The sequence below is a fragment of the Stegodyphus dumicola genome, chromosome 9, assembly GCF_044657685.1.
Source record: "Stegodyphus dumicola isolate Sdum_Otavi_A_Nest chromosome 9, ASM4465768v1".
NCBI classification, from domain to species: domain Eukaryota; kingdom Metazoa; phylum Arthropoda; class Arachnida; order Araneae; family Eresidae; genus Stegodyphus; species Stegodyphus dumicola.
In genome coordinates, this window is record NC_140776.1 from 1,245,653 (window position 1) to 1,264,752 (window position 19,100).

Genomic DNA, 19,100 nt, shown 5'->3' on the forward strand with positions numbered 1-19,100 from the left:
AGTATTTTATGGTGAATGTTTTGGAAACCCTATCATGACGTGACTGGTTGCAATACATGATCAGGCTAATTTTGGATTTAGGTGAATATTCCTCAGGGATTATTTCTGTGTTGGATGTCAACTAGACAGTATGCTGTTTATTTTGTACTTTACACCATAATATGGCTGCCTGTGGTGAGATAACCTGAAGTTTCTGTATGATTTGAATGAATGCGAAAGAAAGAATTGATTGACTGGTGTACAAATTGAGGTTTAAATGGCTTCGTTCATCTCTCAGAAAATCACACTGTGACAATTAAGGATCTGGAAACCGGAGCTCATATTAACACTATCAAAGGTATGTGGAATATCAAAAGGGATTTTCGAAAGAAATGCCACCGACAGTCAGGCACTATGAAGGTTACTTTTAATTGTTACATTTGTGAATTTATGTGGCAATGGATACAGATTCTACTTCAAATACTTTTAAAGAGTTTTTAGATGCTGTTATGCAATTCTGTATGCCACGCATAGGAAGACACAGAAATTTCTAAATAAAGTAAAGCAATATTTCCTTTTTGTACTGTGCAGATTAGGGTAAAAGTATATTTTAGGGTACCCCTTGATGAAACTTGGCAATTTTTGGCGGTACATGGATATCGAGTTTGTGCAATTCTTTGACTTATTATTTTGGCTTGCATAACGTCAATTTTTGCGCCAAAAATCGCCGCTATGCAAAGCCAAAATAACATGAAAAAGAATTGCACAAACTCGGTATCCATGTACACATCGACCTATTTTCACTTAAAAAAAAATCCACGAATTGCACAAAAATGGCATTGTGCACTCCCTTGACTTTATCCATGTACACATCGACCTATTTTCACTTACAAAAAATCCAAGAATTGCACAAACTTGTATTGCGCACTTCCTTCACTTTGTCCATGTACACATCGATATATTTCCACTTAAAACGTCAAAGAAGCACCCAATTCTACGATACAGGCAAACAAAAAATACATAATCTCAATAAACTGCATTTTAAACTAAACAATAATATAACATAAAAGGGGAAAAACATGTTATGGCTAATCTTTGGAATATGGTAACAGGTAGTTTGGCGACATTTTGCTAAGGCAATAAAGGTTACTAGCTAGGACTTTAGCAGTGTACATGGATAAAGTCAAGAGTGTGCGCAATGCCATTTTTGTGCAACTCTGGGATTTTTTTTTGGCTCTAATGTAGAATTGGGTGCCCCTTCGATTAGCGACAATTTTTTTCAAATTTCGGCGATGAAACCTCACTTCTGGTTACCATGATAGTTTTAACTTTGTTTTAGCTTCCTGATTTTATTTAAATGAAAATAGATTGATGTGTACATGGACAAATTTAAGCTAGTGCACAATGCCTAGTTTGTGCAATTCTAGGATGTTTTTTTTAAGTGAAAACAGATCGATGTGTACATGGACACAGAGTTTGTGTAATTCTTTGACTTCTTATTTTGATTTTGTATAGTGGCCATCTTGAATTGTTCCTTCCTGGTGCCGATCTTGGCGTCAAAAAAGAATCGCCAAAAAAGAAGGGGCACCCAATTGTAAACTTTTACCGTTTTTTAAAGTGAAAATAGGTCAACGTGTACATGGATGATAATGTATATGTGCAATTCTTAAAAACGCGGCAAGCAGTGGGCGATTCTGCACTTTCTCCCAATTTCGCACCTAATTTTCGTCATGATTAAGCCCTTTTGTTCCATAAAAGTTCTAGCATAAGCGTAATTCAGCTAGCAGGTTGTTGGAAAAAAATGTTGAGTAAAAAAAAAAAAAACATGCCTTTACTTCGTGAAAACAAAATGGCGTCCAAAACAAAACTAGCAGGTTGCTGTAGCAGGGTTGGTCGCCAAATTTTCACCAAAAAATCTCCAAGTTACCATAATCCAAAGATTAACCGTCAACGGTTATTCAATATATTTTAACTTTTTACTCCAGAATTATAATTTTGTGAACGTAATGATAATTACTATAAATGCTGCTAATGAAGGTCATAAGGAGTGTGTGCGGAACTTCCGCTTGAAATCTATTGATATGTTTTTCCTTGGCTAATCTTTGGAATATGGTAACAGGTACTTAGGCGACATTTTGGTAAGGCGATAAAGGTTACTAGCTAGGACTTTAGCAGCGTACATGGATAAAGTCAAGAGTGTGCGCAATGTCATTTTTGTGCAATTCTGGGATGTTTTTTTAAGTGAAAATAGGTCGACGTGTACATGGATGATATCGTGTATGTGCAGTTCTTAAAAACGCGGCAAGCAGTGGGTGATTCTGCACTTTCTCCCAATTTCGCACCTAATCTTCGTCATCATTAAGCACTTTTGTTCCATAAAAGTTCTAGCATAAGCGTAATTCGGCTAGCAGATTGCTGAAAAAAAATGTTGAGTTAGAAAAAAAAAAAAAATACCTTTACTTCGTGAAAACAAAATGGTGTAAAAAAAAAACTAGTAGGTTGCTGTAGCAGGGTTGGTCGCCAAATTTTCGCCAAGAAATAACCAAGTTACCATAATCCAAAGATTAACCCATGTTATACATTTAAGCACTACAAAAAGCAAATATACACTTACCCAATTTAGAAATTCCTTCGTCTTTAGTCTGTGGCACACAAGATTCCTTAACAGCATCCAAAAACTTCCTAAAGTTATCTGAACTTCAATCCGTATATCGGCATCAACACATCTGAACCTTTCTTTCTACAAACCCATTGAAATCCATCTAAACGGTTTTTACGTTCGACTAGACACATATCCTTCCTACATACAGAACACTTATAATGGCTACTAAGTAAACCTTCATTTACACACCAGTCAATTAACGCCCCTTTCGTTCCAAATCGTACAAAAACTTCAAATTAATCTTACTACATTCAGCCATTCGACCGTCTAAACAATAAAACCAACATGCACCACAAAAGCACTTACAAAACATCTCCCGATTCAAAATTTCCCAGAATCAAGCACCCAATTATGTCACAATAAGGTTTCCATAACATTCAACTACTCAGGCTACCATAAATGAAACAATAACTTGGCAATAAATGAAACAACTTCGCCAAAATACAAGGGGTACCTTAAAGTCTACTCCAATTCAGATTAGATGACATGTATTTCCATTTTTATGTTATTTCCTTGCTTTATCTTGATTTTAAAGACAGTTTATTGAGGTTATAGTTTTTTATGTTTTATTGCACATGTTTGGACGCAATTTTACTTGGGAGGGCATTGCACGTAAACAGGAATGGCTCCAAAATATCGTCAAGGGATACCCTAAAATATATTTTTCTCTACTTCAAGTTTGGAATTTAAAAATGATTAAAGAGTTTTATAATTTTAATAGGAAACAGCTAGAGTATAGGACCCCATTGGCGATTTTTTGGCTTGGCAACCAAACAATGACGCCAAGCCATGGAAAAGCAGTTAAAATTTAATGTTTAAATTAAAAATAAAGAAAAGTTTGAAAATACACAAGTACATGGAGCAGTAATATTGAAAATGCAAGTTTTAAGTTGTAAAAATGAAAACAGGAGTTCAGAATACATGTTTAAATTTAAAAAAAAAAAAAAGAAATGCTGGGAATTTAGTAAAGTTTACAAAATCATGGTAAATTTACAAAGAAATCCTATACTCTGCCCAGTTTATGTCCCTTACATTTTCTAGAAATTTGTTGAATATATCAATATTTTGCTACCTGCAAGATTTAGTGAAAATATAAAAAGCCAAATAAAATTTTTAATCTGTTTGCATACTGATTATGTATTGGCAAGGAGCTTTTCACATGCCTCCATGAACTTTCTATTGTGTTTGTATGGTATCCCGTTTCCGAGTCAACAATATGCAAACTATGATTTACTTTCAAATGCTCCAGTCTGCTAATGAATTAGAAGCCAAAAAGTACTCCTCTTGAATAGCTCCAGTTTTAGTCCCTCTGAGCATTTCGTATGTTAAGAAAATTATTTCATCCATCCTCAATTTACTGTTATAAAACAAGGACCCATATCTAATTGACTTCCGAGATCCACATGCCTTCCCTGCCGTAACTTTCCTACACACCCACATAAAACAATCTGACTGACTTTTTAACCTTAAATTTCATTTCTGACATATAAATTCCCCCTTTGTCATGCATGCCTTCTTTAAAAAGGTCTAAGAATAATTGCTGATTTTGACATAAATGAACAACGAACAATCTATTGGCTACACCAAACTTTTCTAAGGTCATCCTTCCATTTGAAAATGAAATTTTAAATTCTCCATTAATACTTCCTCAAACTTTTCAACAATGCTTAAAACAGATGACATCTTAATCTCAAAATATAAGGAAATTGGAATAAAATGAAATAGAAAAAAAAAAAAAAAAACAGTAGAACCAGTTCACGCAATGAACTTCTTCTGCTCCAGTGAAGAAAATGGCATGGCACTTTCAGTTTAAAAAATGCGGGAATGCGACAAGGTTTCCGAAATGGAGTATTCTACAATTTGCTGGGTTACCAGAAAAACAACCCTCCAAAAAGTGAGCCAAGCCGAAAAGCGCTAATGGGATCCTATACTCAACCTGTATCTTTAATAGTTTAGAAAGCATTTTAAATGGTTGTTCTCAAAATTTGGGGAAAGTGTAGAATCGCCCACTGCTTGGCGCACTTTTAAGAATTGCACATACTCGGTATCCGTACACGTCGACCTATTTTCACTTAAAAAAAAATCCCAGAATTGCACAAAAATGGCATTGCGCACTCCCTTCACTTTCTCCATGTACACATTGACCTATTTTCACATAAAAATTCAAAGAAAATTGACAAAAATCCTTAATCTTGTAATAAATTCTTACTCTTGTAAAAAGCGCCAAACAAACGCCAATGAAATAAGTGGGCGATTCTGCACTTTAGCCCAAAATGTTTTTATACCAATAATTTATTCCCTGATAATGAAATTCATAACGTGCATGTTATTAGATACGGACTAATCAATTTATAACGGATTTAGAAATATCAGTCTCCAAAATATAAAATACATACTATTACGTAAAATTAATAAAGTTCCTTACAAAAGAACTTTAAAATTTTACATTCGTCACATGCTTAAAAAGTGACATCTTTCTGCTTAACATTTGATTTTTACGCGGCAAAATAACAGCGGCCAAAGTAAACAGATTTCTTGTTTTGCAAGCGCTAAGTTTTTATGCTCGCTGAGCGAAAAGTCGAGTATACTTGCATGAGAAAAGTGAAACGGCAATTTTTAGCGAGAGAAAAAATAATTTCATTGCATTCGATACGAAATTTTTTAAAAGGCATATTAAAGAGAGAGATTAAAAAAAAGAAAAGATAAAGCCTTATACTATATTAAAAAAATAATTATGGGCTTGGATAACACAAAAAAGGCGAAAGAAAAATGTAACGTAACCAGTTAAGTTTCCTGAGCGGCAACTTAATATACTACCCAATTTAAGCAAAGGAAAAAAACTCACTATTTGGATGCTCCGTTCCAATAACTGAGCACTCCTGAACATGTGTTTCTTATTAGACAAAGGAACAAAGTTAAAAAGCCCTTGATAAGAAGTGTTACACTTTAAAATTTCTAAGGTAATCTGAGCTAGTTGAAAGCATCAGCAGAGCTAGAAAAGGAAGGTGTTGAAATCAAGCTAAACTGCAATAAATCCTTTCCCGAGAGCCAATTTATGAAACGGCACATACATACATTTTGCATTTAGGCGTTATCTTAATTGTTTCCATGTAATTGTCCAATATTAGAACTTCATTTATACGTGGTACGCTGCAGAGCGCCGGACACACGTTACTATGACAACGATTTTAAACGAAAGATTATGCATGCGCTCATATCCATTCTGTTGGATTAATTTCATGGCCATACATAGTTTAGTACAAAAGATATAAGCCGAAAGATAAAAATAAAGGGAAAGGAAAATTAAGCATAACAGTGAGAACTAGAAAAATGAATGGAAGTTAGCAGCGACTACATAAGCAATTATTTAATCAGGTAATAATAATATAAAGTATAAAAAACTGACATTACTCTAAGTGAAAGAGCCTTGCATGTACTTATTTATTAAATACTGTGAAAGTTTGAAACGTAGGAAATGTTAAACACCGTTCTGACTCCAAGAAGATTAATATTTTTTATATTTTTTGGAACTCTTATATTATTCTATATTAGAATAATATAGAATATATTATTATTATTATTATTATATAGAATGAATACCTTTTTTTAAATCATTGTCTCCAGGAAGTGGAGACCTCATTTACATTCTAGCGAGAATTAACAAAACGAAGAAGTGAAAGTAAACATCAAACCACAAGAAAAAAGGTTAATTAACATAAAATGCACATCACAGATTTACATAAAATGAATTTTTCTTAGCATGTTTTAATATATGAGTTTTAAAGTTTTTTAATTTAAATAGATAAAAATATTGCTTCATATTCTAACGAATTTCCAATTTATTTTTTATTATTATAAATTAAGGTTTTCAGAGATAAAATAAAAAGTTAAAAATCTGCGCTTGTACCTTTTTTGTCTTTAGCGCATAAGCACAGCCTTTGTTTTAATATTCCAGAATAAGGTAAGAAAAATGCTCCACATTTTGCTCGACATTCCACATCGGTTATCAACTGGGTTCTAGGATCATAGCCACCAGGAGAATAATGGAAGTATTCCGCCCCGTTTAAGTAGATGCAATCTCCATCATCTACAGCAAGAACACCTGAAACCCAAATGAAAATGTTAAAAAGAAAGGAGTAATGGAATATAAAATCACATTTCTGTAAGTAAAAAAAAGTTCAGAGTTTACTATGTAGAGAAAGAAAAGTACTTTTTTTATTAATAAAATTATTGTATGCTTCAAAGATTATTAGTTATGTTCTGTCGTTAGGACAACTTTGCTCAAAATTATTTCATGTTTTATGTTCTTGGAGCCTTGCATGACGCATGTTGCTTCGCATGTGATTAAGGTTGTAAAATAAAATATTAATTAGTACAGTTCATTCTTTTTGTCAATTCTGAGTTGTTTGTATAACAAATTATTTTATTGAAATTTATCTCAAAGTCCTGTTTCAAAACTGCAAAATTTAAGTTTTGAGAAACGAACTATTTTTCAGCTTTCATTACGACATAAAGAATATACTTATTTTAATTTTTCTTTAGACAACAGAAATAACGTAGGCTATTTTGTGCCAAAATTGCTTCCAAAAGTACTTATTATTTTTATCCTAAGAGAAAGCACGGACTCAGAAATCATTAAGGATCACCGCTCATAGGTTAAGGAAGTCCTACTCTCCGAGAGAACAAGATCTTGATTGAATAGTGATGTCTCATGTGTAGCGATCACGTGGTGCGAGAGGCCTCGGATATGTAGTTGCTTACTCGTATCGCCATCCATTAACATCAATGAGAAATGCAGCAGAGCACGAGTTTCGCATGCCCTTGAAGATATTAATGACCTTGGTATTCGATCCTGGGTCTGCTTAATGCCAGTCGAATTCTCTACCAGTAGCGCAAAAGAAAAGCGCTTGGTTCAAGAATTCCAATATTTAGAATTTCCTAAGAATGTATTCTTAGGTGGCTGGAGGCCACGAGGAATGGGTACTAGTGTTTGGGACACTAACCGGTGCCGCCATTCAAGGGAGAAGGCCCTACCGGGCTTGAAAACATCCTGATTGTTGAGCTAGTAATCTAGGCAGTTAGGCTGCCCATTTACTGCTGTTTGTGGACTGTTGTCCTTTATTATTATTAAAAATATACACTTACACTATACTAATACTTATACATCGAGATGGCTAGTAGAGGACTTGTGTCCGTTATTTTAGAGGTTAATAATAACTTTGGTTATAGTGGACACGTACTATTTACAATATTTACAATCGTAGGTCATGTCCTACTCTTTGTTTTGTCCAGGTTCGCAGACCTCTTACATCAGGTTTCAGTGATGATGTCTTTCCTCGTATTTAAGTCAGAGATGATATTATTGTAGACTAGCAGCTTCGCTGCCAGCCTTCGTCTGGCTTTTAAATGTACCGGAAAAATGGTTGAAGGGAACACCAAACGTTAAATTTAAAAACTGCATAGAATTTTACTCTGCAGAACAATTTCATAAAAAAAAAGTTGTTACGTATAACAAAATTACAAAGAAATAAGCAATATCCCTTAATACAAATATTAATTATCTTAATAAATAAATTAACCAAGTTCCCTTTGCAAAATCTTAAAAACTCAAATGGTATAAAGGAGGTTAAGAACTTTGTTTCCTAAAAAAATAACTCAAAACTTTTCAATATCTTAAAAACAGTGAAATGAACAATAAATAACATAAAACAATACAAAAAAAAATTCTGAAAAGGAAAGTATAATTAATGGTATTTTATCTTATATTTTCAAGAGCAAAAAATTAGGTGCTACTTTGGTAGACGGTTGCACGGATTTTTGGCGATTTACATTGGCGCGGTTTTTATAGTCATCAGCCATCTTGAAAAATGCTGTTTTTACGTATTTTACGGATATAGTAAAGTATTAGAAACTTTAAAAAAATAAATATCGTTAAAAATAATGAATTAATTTTTTGTTGAAAAGGTTGTTTTTTAAGATGGCTGGCAAATGTAAATAAATACATTTACTAAGAGTATAAAATACTAAAGTAAGGTTAAATTATTACTTTCATATAATAGAATAAAACCACCGCTATAAAAACATTGCGCCAACATTTAATTGGATTAAAATATTGCTTAAATTGAATATCCAATTAAAAACATCATACCAACGTTTAAAAGAATTAAAATATTACTTAAATACTTTAAAATAAGTTTTATAGGATTTAATTATTTAACATTAAAAATATGTGGCAATAAATATCTCAGGAATTTTTGAAAACATTGTATTAATTTTTTAATAAAAGTTGAAGTATACAATTATAAAGTAAAAGAAAATTATGTACTTACATTTTTTTAAAGTATTTTACCTGTCGTATATTGATAAGTACCATAATAAAACGCATTATTTTTTAAATAAAATGACAGCAAAGTATCGGTTACCATAGATAACTTATCCAGCAATGGGTTTACCATAAGTCGAATACTCGCCAAAAGAAAAATTGCCAAAATCCGTGCAACCGTCTACCAAAGTAATACCAAAAATTACAATGAAATAAGCTATATCCCTTAATACAAATATTAATTATCCTAATAAATAATTAACCAACTTTCCGTTGAAGAAAAAAAAAATCATGCAAAACTTTGCAATACCTTACAAACAGTGAAATAAGCAAAAAATAACATGAATGAAACTCAAAAACAAAAAATTTCGCGCAGGATTTTACTCTGTAGAACAACTTTATAAAAAACATCAATAAAAATGTATTAGATATATATAAAAAAATGGCAATGGAATAGGCCAATCTCTTAAAAACAGTGACATAAGAAATACAATGAAAAATTGTTGCCAAACACATATTTCTAAAAGAATGAAACTATTCAAAATGATGCGATTTCATCAAAAATCTATCAACAACAATAAGAAAGGAAAATTGTTGCTAAAATCACATTTGTAAAGATGTGAGATGTGAGAAGAGTAATCGGAAGCTTCATTTAAATTTTTTTTAAAAAAATACAAAATATTATCATTTTTCCAAAATTCTTTTTGTATAAGCAGTCGCAAGGATGAAAGTTTAACGTGTCCAAAAATCAAAGAAAAATAAACTGTACATTTTTAAACATAAACTTTTTTTAAAAAAATCCCGTTGAAAAGGTGTTAAGCTCACTTCGTTAAATAAATTCGTATTTAATCGATTTATTGAAACACGAAATTTATTTTAAGTTCGTAAAATAGCTAAGTGCCTACATTTCATGACGATGTGAAAATGGAGTGCGTAGAGTAAAATCTCGCTTGCCTATAGCCCATTATGTCTCAAAATGACGCGATTTCGTCACAAAACATAAAATAAAAAAAATTCTGATTCGAATTTCGAAAAAATCGCTTCGAGGTGCACTGGCTCTCGTCTAGATTCACCTATGTACCAAATTTCGAATCCGTGGGTCTATTAGCTTACGCACAGCGCGAACGAAAGACACACACACACACACACACACAAACTCTTTATTTTATTATATGTAGAGATTCCTTTAGCTAAGTAGAACTCCGAGTAGAGGGTGACTAAAGAGGGGTCCCTGAAGTTGTCCGGAAAATGTCTTGATCGGTGGTATTACATTAACCGGCAGTCCATAATATAATGAAACGCGTCGGCTAGATGTCCTGGGATGCCACAGGCTCATTTGACGTCGCGATTCAAGAATCTTTGGTAGTAGGCCGGAAATTTGCCATGGTTAGTGATAGCCTGAACCAGGAAGTGATTCGAGTGGAGTCTTCTCATGCTAACCTTTGGAAAAATCTGGAACGTGTGCCTTCCTTTCTCTTCGGATGTCCAGCGATCATGCCAGGTGTGCATCAGATAGTTAGTGATGATCCTCTTAGCGGCTTGTCTGCAGTCGGGATGCTGATGTTTAACGTCTGGACTGTTGGCGGCTTCTTTCGCTTGCGCGTCTGCTTCTTCATTACCTTTGAGTCCAGAGTGGCATCGGACCCAGTTAAGACGGAAACTTTGACTGACTTCAATGTGCATAGGATTTCTTTTAGGGTGGTAACATGCTCTGCCACTTGTCCTCTCTTGCTCATTGCTTGCAGGACGTTCATACTTTCTGTAAAGAACTTGAACTGACAATTTGAATCTCCTGCCCAAAGGGCTGCCTTTTTTAATGCGAAAGACTCGGCTTGGAAAACTGTTGCTTCGCCTGAGAGGCAGAACTTTTCTTTATGTATTTCTTCGTTATTGGAGTAGACTACAAAAGCTGCTCCGACTTGGTTATTTATTCTAAACATGTCTGTGAAGATTTCTAGGTCAGTTCCATCTGGTAACTCCTTAGACCATGCCACTCGACTATTAGAATATGCCATTCGGTGTGTTCTCGCATCGTGACATGAATGTTCTGTAATCTGGAACGGGAGGATGTTGGTTCCGTCCAGGACTGCATCTTGCAATTGGTCGGAGAGTAACATTTTGACTGACTTTCAGTCTGTTAAACGTGGCTTGACATACGAAACCCTAAAAAAACAGGCATAAGTAATAACAGCACGCAACAAGGTCTGATAGATGTGTAGCTTGTTGTCTAATGATAGAAGCGAGTTCCGGCGAAGTAAGAAGTGAACAGCAGTTTTAAATTTCCCGAACTTAGAAATTATGTGTGTAATATAGGGCTTCCATGTTAGTATTTGGTCTAGAATAATGCCAAGATAGGTTACTTGCTTGGACCATGGTATAACAGTATTGTACATACTGATATTGGTTATAATAACTCGTCGATGCGTGAATATGACAGCCACAGTCTTTTCCCCGTTGATCCGGATTTTCCAGCTCTAAAATCAGGAATCCAGCGCGTTTATGAGATTTTGTAATGCATGTGTAACAGACCCCGAAGATGCATTTCGTGTGAGGATCGCAGTATCCTGCAGTTTCAGCAGCAAAGTGAGGGTTAGGGTTATACTTATTTATGTGAGGGTACATTTGAGAGGCAAGCATTACTGATGCCATATATGAAGACGTTCGGTTTGTGGGAGTGATTGCGAGCCCAATGCATTGATAGTTTCGTTTGATGGGCGGGACTACGGTGTGTGGACGTGCGCAGTTAGATCCGTTGATAACTGGTGGACAATGGTTGAGAAACCCAGTTTGTTGACATGTGTTTCGCCGTTAGGATGAGGTTGAGCGTGTGTGACGTAGTTCTTCATTTGCCCTCAGTGGGGGGGGGGTATGTGTTTGTAGCTCTCCGTGTCACCAATGTAGCGACAAGCAAGAGGCCTCGGGTTTGTACTTGCTTGCTCGTGTCGCCATCCATTAGCACCAAGGAAAAGTGCACGAGTTTCGCATGCTCTTGAAGAGGGTTATGACCTTGGGATTCGATCCTGGGTCTGTTTAAAGTGAATCAAATTCTCTACCACTGGCGCAAAAGAGCTTCCGTGCGCTATATCCAACTCTTTCGAATTTGCGAGTGTTGAGAGTCTCTCAAAATCCGATACACATGCATTTAGTGAATACTTCTAGTTCTACAGCTTTTATCCTTTTTGGTTAAAAAAATGGGAAAAAAAAAATCTAAAAGGTTTCAGATTTTAACGCTCGCCCAAAAGGTTTTGTTAAGGGTTTTTGCGCTCTCGTGGAACTCGCAGTCTACCAGTCTGCTGTTACACTCACTTCTGCTAAATCATTATTTTTGCCTTCTTAGTTTTGTAATTAAGCATCGTTGCACATACGCCATATGCAATTCAACAGTAAAATTACAAAAACTTTAAAAGCAGCATAGCAGCATACGTTTATAATTGACTATGCGGTGTTAAGTGTTGGCATAACATTTTCTTAATTTTTTTAGACTTTTCATCATATAAATGTTCAGATTTCTCAGTAAGATGGCTTAAAAAACTTTTTTTTGTCTTTTTTATTATAACATTTTGTGTGCTAACTTTATTTGTTAAATAACCCGTTCTTCGAACTTACACAAAATTTAATTCAACAGCAAAATTGCAAAAATATTTAAAAATAGCATATTATTAAAAAAAGAATTTCCGACATATACTCTTGCGCGCTGGAGAAAAAATGTTTTATTCCGCATAGTGTTGTTCCTGCTCGATTTCAAATCGTTAAGTTTTTAATTAAAAATTCAATAAAGTTTTACAAAATATGAAGTCAATAATAATAAAAATTAAGGAAAAATAAGAATAAAAAAAAAAAGGTTTCAGATTTTAACAGTCGCCCAAAATAGCTTGTTAAAAATTTTTACGCTTTGGTTGAGCCGCAGTCTGCGAGTCTGCTATTACACTCATCCCTCCTAAAACATTTTTTTTTTTTAATCTTTTTAACTTTATTATTAAACATCATTTTCTTTGCACTTATGCCATATACCGTTCGACAGCCCAAATTATAAAAAATCAAAAGGAGCATAGGCATATGTTTAGAATTCTCGATGCAGCTTTAATCGTTGGCATATTTTCTTTTTCTTTCTTTCTTTCTTTTTTTTTTTTTTTTTTTTTTTTTTTTAATTTTTTCTCAGTTCATCATATCAGTGTTCAGTTTTCCTACTAAGATGGCTTCACAAAACATTTTTTTTTTGTCTTTTTATTATTAAAGGTTTGCGTGTTTACCTTATTTATTAAATATCATGTTCTTGACGCTTACGCCACATAAAGTTCGATTCAATAGCAAAATCATGAAATATTTAAAAACAGCATATCTTTAGAATTTCCCACAGATAGTTCTGCAAACTGGACATAAAAAAATATTTTTCCTCGTAAAGTGTTGCCAGTGCTCGCTTTGAAATCGTCGAGTTCGTTAATCAAAAATTCGTTAAATTCCACGAAACATGAAATAGATAATAAAGCAAATTAAAAATTAAAAATTCTAGCTTCTAGGTGCCATGTTCGTGTGGAGGACTACATTATTAAAAATTTGATGACTCTAGGTACCGTTGTTTTCTCACAGTCCTACAAACATGCATACATTCATGCAGATTCTTCATTATTTAATTTCTTTGAATATAATACAGGGGGATAATATCTAATAACAACAATTTGAAAAGTGATACTCCGTTTGTAGTGATTCAACGCAAAAAGCGTTTCGAGACTAATATTCCATTCAGGGATTCCATTCAGGGACTAACGTCCCTTTTGGGCTGCCATTTTATGAAAATATTGGATATTTTTAATTAGACAGATCATGAAATCAGTCTGATTAAAAAAAACAAGAAACGAATGTTCTTAAGAATTGCATCTATTGCGTTCAGATAGTTTAACTGTATAATTCAAAACAGACAGATTCAATTTGAAAGATAAATATCTTACTTTTGCCGAAAGGCAGCAGATTCGGAAGAAAAGTAAAACGACGCTTTTATTGTATTTGATGCAAAATCCCATTTCGCGACTAGTAGCACTTTTTGAAATAAAAAGAAAGGAAAGAGAAAAGAAAAAGTGTATGAAACGAAGTTATTGTTAATTACTTGCATTTCCTTTTCTTTCCATTAGAAATTTGGCTTACATATTCTTGACTAGCGGTAAGGTTTACGGTTTGGTTTATTAGATTACGGAAAAGCACTCGAGGGCTATCTGCCTTAAGGGAGGGATGCCTTCGTGGAGGACATTTTAAGGGAAACTGGCTCGTATATACGTTACCACATGGGGAAAACCACGAAAACACCCATACAGCAAGACCGTTCGCGGGATTCGAACCTCGGAAAGAACTACCAGTGTTCAGCGACGTTACCGCTCGGCAGCTGGTGGGCTCCGGTAAGGTTTTCGACACCTGTTTGAGAATTTTAAAAAAAGGCGCCTTTCAGTGATTTTATATTTACCATGCTTTTCTTATTATGAGATATTTAAGACGGGGGGAATCAAGCAATGAATCTGTTAAGAATTAATTTTATGCATGTATAATTTTAATCTGTCTGTTGTTCAAAATTTACAGGACTTAATTCGTGTTTCCGTGTATGGAACATGAATCATGTGCATATGAGTAAATCTGTGATTACTAAGTTTGATTTCGAAAATGAAAATTCACCACTTTCACTGCCAACAGGTAGAATAAAAAATATTTTAAACGGGATCGATAAGTTAAACGTGTTAAATTAACAGACACAGTTTAAGAATGTCATATGAGATTTTAGTTCTTAATTTATCCTTGATTGTAGGGGGCCTATTTATAGCCACACACCTCGCCGTAGATTTCAACTCCATGTGCGTCTTTTGTTATAATCTTTTAACCTTTTAAAACGTAACAATTTTTTTCACGAATCTTCATTAGTAATTTCGAAGAAAATAATTAACAATATTTTTAGTTCATCAAAACTGACAGTTAAAAGAGTGCACGCAGTATCCAAAAGCATATAAAAAGCCTTAACCCTGTATAAGATTATCTAAAATGTTTATGATAATTGTTCATTATGTTTGTATTAGTTAATGTGCAAGGTTTCGGTCAGTTGGCACAACAAAAATATGTTTGTGTTGAAACTGTTATGTTTTATTTTTCGTCGAATTTCAACCCCGGAATAAAATTCTGATTCTTCAATATGATTATTTTTTAACCTCATTTTCGGGCATTTCCTCGAAGTTTGAATTTTTATTCCAATAAAACGTTCTTACACTTCGAATGATTTATCGAACAAAATTAATATTTATATTTTTATTTTGCAGCTATTTGTCGACAATATCTATTTTCATATGAAAATATAATTATCAAAAATAAAATTGTAAACCTTTAATTAGAATACACCTTTAATTATAATCTTTAACAAATACAAAATTTGTTCTTCACGTTACACATTTCAGTTAAAATTATCATAATCATGACCTGTCGACATGAATGCGTTGAAATGGAATCATCTTTAAGTGTCTGAATGGCTCCAAAGATTATAAATAGCCCATGTTTCGAACACAGTTTATAGTAAAAATCAAAGAAAGCATCAGTCATGAAATTTCGAAAGTAGTACCAGATTTTGATGATAATGGTATCAGTGATAAAAAACTCAAATGCTGGAACTAACTATCCTAAGCTGTACCAGTACGAATTGAGAGATTCGGAATAAGAATCATTTTTAAACATGATGTTAAATGTCTACAATGAAGAAGGATTACGTAAAGGGGAATATAATGACACCAGTTCCAGTGGAATAAATTTGGAAAAACTTAAGCCACTTGCTTAAAATCCGAATGATGATCCGCTTGATGTTTTCCTGTGATGTGATTCTATTAACTATTGAACATGATAAAGAAAATTAAAAGCGAATAAAAAAATTGAAATGGAGTTTTCTACACACAAATTTGTGCAGCAATCTGCATACTGAACTGCCAACAAGAGGAGGAGAAGAAGATTCATAGAGGAGTTCTTTCTAATGATTACTGTGCTTATAATAATAATAGCACCTTTATGAGAATCAAAATTACTATCTTTAAAGCAATAGATATGCACTGCTACTTCTTATTGTGTATACTAGCGACATATCTGTTGAGCATTACAATTGAGCCTTGCTCAGAAAATTACTTTTCTATTGTCCTGTGTGCTGTAAAATACGTACCTTTATAATAAGTAAAAATAAATAAAAAAAAAAAAAAAAAAAAATCCCTGATTCATATGCAGATTTTTGTACAGTTCCCTTAACTTTTAAACAGCATTTCTAAAACATAATGAAGTTCGATTATAACTGTTTTGTCAATTTCAGAGCTATAAATCATGTAAACATTGAGAGTAAATATGAAAACAAAGGGAAAAATTCGACTATTTTGTGTAGCGTATATGTTGAGTTTATTGTAATGAATTTATAAAGTAAGTATGCTATAAAATTTGTGCTTTTACAGAAGAATGCGCAAAATTGGTAACCCATAATTTATACGAAGGTTTTGCAAAACTAGAAAAGAATTAAATTTATATACCAGAAAAAGTTCGAGAATACTTGTATGCCTTGTCTTGCTAAACATAAATTTTCACCACATGTATTTAACTTTAAGAATTTTTATGCTATACAGGGTGTTTCATAGATCATGGGACAAACTTGGAGGTGGGTTGGAGCGCACTAAAACATGCATTTTTTGTATAGGAATGTAGGGTCTAAAGTGACAAGTTAAGGGTGGAACGAAAAAAAAAATTGACACGAGAGGAAAATGTGTTTATGTACTAAATCAACGCAAAGTGCTTCTTTGCAGCAATACAGTATTTACGATAAATGTTCAAAAAAGGGAACACTAACAGTAATAGGAACTACAGCTGTGATTGGCTCGCAATGCAGCGGTAGAGGACGGTAGTGAGCCGGACAAACCACGATCCGATGCATCAGAAGATCATTCGCAACTTTGATGTCGAGGGTGATGGGTGAGTTTACGCACAGGGAAAAAGTTGACATGCATCTCATGTATGGTGCGGGTAATGGGAACGGCAGAGCAGCGCTACGGTTGTACCAGGAACGGTTTCCGAACGGGCATATTCTGAAGCACACAATGTTCGAGAGGTTGCATCGGTCTCTGTGTGAAAACGGTCATTTGAAGCCACCTCTGACACTAGGAGCGGAAGAAGAAGTGCACGACAACCTGACATTGAAGAATCCGTCTTGAACATTGTGCATGAACCACCTCAGACAAGTACAAGAGCTATTGCACGTGGCTGCAGGTGTCATTCCCCGTTTGGAGAAAATTGCATGAAAATGCTTTGTGCCCAAACCATTTGCAGAGAGTCCAAGCCTTACAAGAGACAGATTACCCTCTTCGAGTTCATTTATGTCATTGTTTCTTGCAGCAGTGTGCGGCGCAGGCGGATTTCCCATCGGATATGCTATTTACGGACGAGGGAACTTTCTCACAGAACGGCATCTTCAATAGCCACAACATGCACGTGTGGGCAACTCAAAATCAACACGGCACACGTCCTGCTTCTCCAAACACGCTTCTCCGTGCATGTGTGGACAGGTATTGTTAACGACTACCTCATAGGCCCATACCTCTTACCTGCACGTACAAATGGCTTATGTTATCATATTTTTCTGGAAGAGGTGCTACCGGAATTGCTGTAGGATGTTCCGGCTGTCGTTCGTGATCGCATGTGGTTCCAGCATAATGGTGCACCAGCTCATAATCACGTGCGGGTCCGCAATTACTTGGATGGGACATTTCCGGGCCGATGATTTGGCCGTGGTGGACCCGTTCGATGGCCATCCCATTTGCCAGATTTATCCAGCTTGGATTTTTTTTATGGGGCCATCTGAAGAGAATCATTTACGAGACTCTCGTTGACTGATTGAAGGACCTCGTTGCACGACTATCCATTGGGGCTGCAAGCGTGCGCGAAATGCCTGTCTTTTTTCAAAATGTTCGTCAATCCCTTCTGCGATGTTACCAAGCATGTATTACTGCTGATGGTCGCAATTTTGAACATTTATTGTGAATACTGTATTGCTACAAAGAAGCACTTTGCGTTGATTTTGTACATAAACGTATTTTCCTCTCGTGTCGTTTCTTTGCGTTCCTACCTTAACCCGTCACTTTAGACCTTACATTCCTATAAAAAAATGCATGTTTTAGTACGCTCCACCACTCCTCCAAAGTTACAGATACAAGTATTCCAAGCTTGTCCCATGATCTATGAAACACCCTGTAGATACTTTCACTTTTTTCTTACACGGTAGATAGTTTTCCGAAACAGCCATATGAAATAAAATGGTGGAGGGAGGACGGTTTCAGACGAGTAGAAATGATGAATTGTTTTTATATAAATCATTTCAATTTTTTAAACTTTACATAATTTTTATTCAGTGTAATACATTTTGGTTGCATAAACTTTCAAACATAATTATATGTATGCTTTTAAATTCAGTTATGCTTTTAAGGAAAATAATTGTCATTAATTATGTAAGATAAAACTGAAAACCATAAAACGATTATGCTTTAGAATTTGGTTTTCGTTAGTGGCATACTCTAAGTTCTAATTCCGTGCAGACGTACAGCGAATTATCGCTGTATCTGAAAAGAACTACGAAATCTTAAGAATGTTTAACAAACCTTTTTATTAAATCAGAACTGCAACATAAGTGTACGTCTCATGCTTGATAAAATCAGCCAATCATTGTAGCGATGTAACTTAAAGTAACAGTCAGTTTCAACATTTAAAACTGAGTCTAGTAGCCCAGGGCTGCACGATTGATTTAAATGGAAGCTGGCTTAAACTTCCCAACAGCGTAAAAATTTAAATATCGGCAGAAGCCGAAAAACACAATCTGATCTGAGTTAGTAGGCACAAGAACGTGGCCTTAAGAGGCAGAAACGCGCTCTGACTTACAATCCGAAAAACCTTAGCTTAAATACTCTTATTAACCTAGTTCGCATTCTGTTAGGGAAACGGAAAAGACAAAAGACAGTACAGGCAGAAATTATAAATAACTGGTTAGATAAAATAATAATAATAATCCTACAATGCTTAATAATATAATCTAATTAATCTATGCGTATTAATTAGATTTTATTGGGCAATCACTTCCTGGAAAAAGCGCATTCATTT

General features: G+C 34.5%; 1 protein-coding gene across 1 annotated transcript in view; it reads right to left on the bottom strand.

The window, feature by feature from the left end:
• Positions 1–19,100, bottom strand: part of LOC118193624 (uncharacterized) — a 188,019-nt gene that overhangs the window by 140,082 nt on the left and 28,837 nt on the right. The window contains exon 3 of the mRNA XM_085823169.1: positions 6,549–6,743. Within this exon, the coding sequence (XP_085679295.1) occupies positions 6,549–6,743 (195 nt within the window). The remainder of the gene's footprint in view (positions 1–6,548; positions 6,744–19,100) is intronic.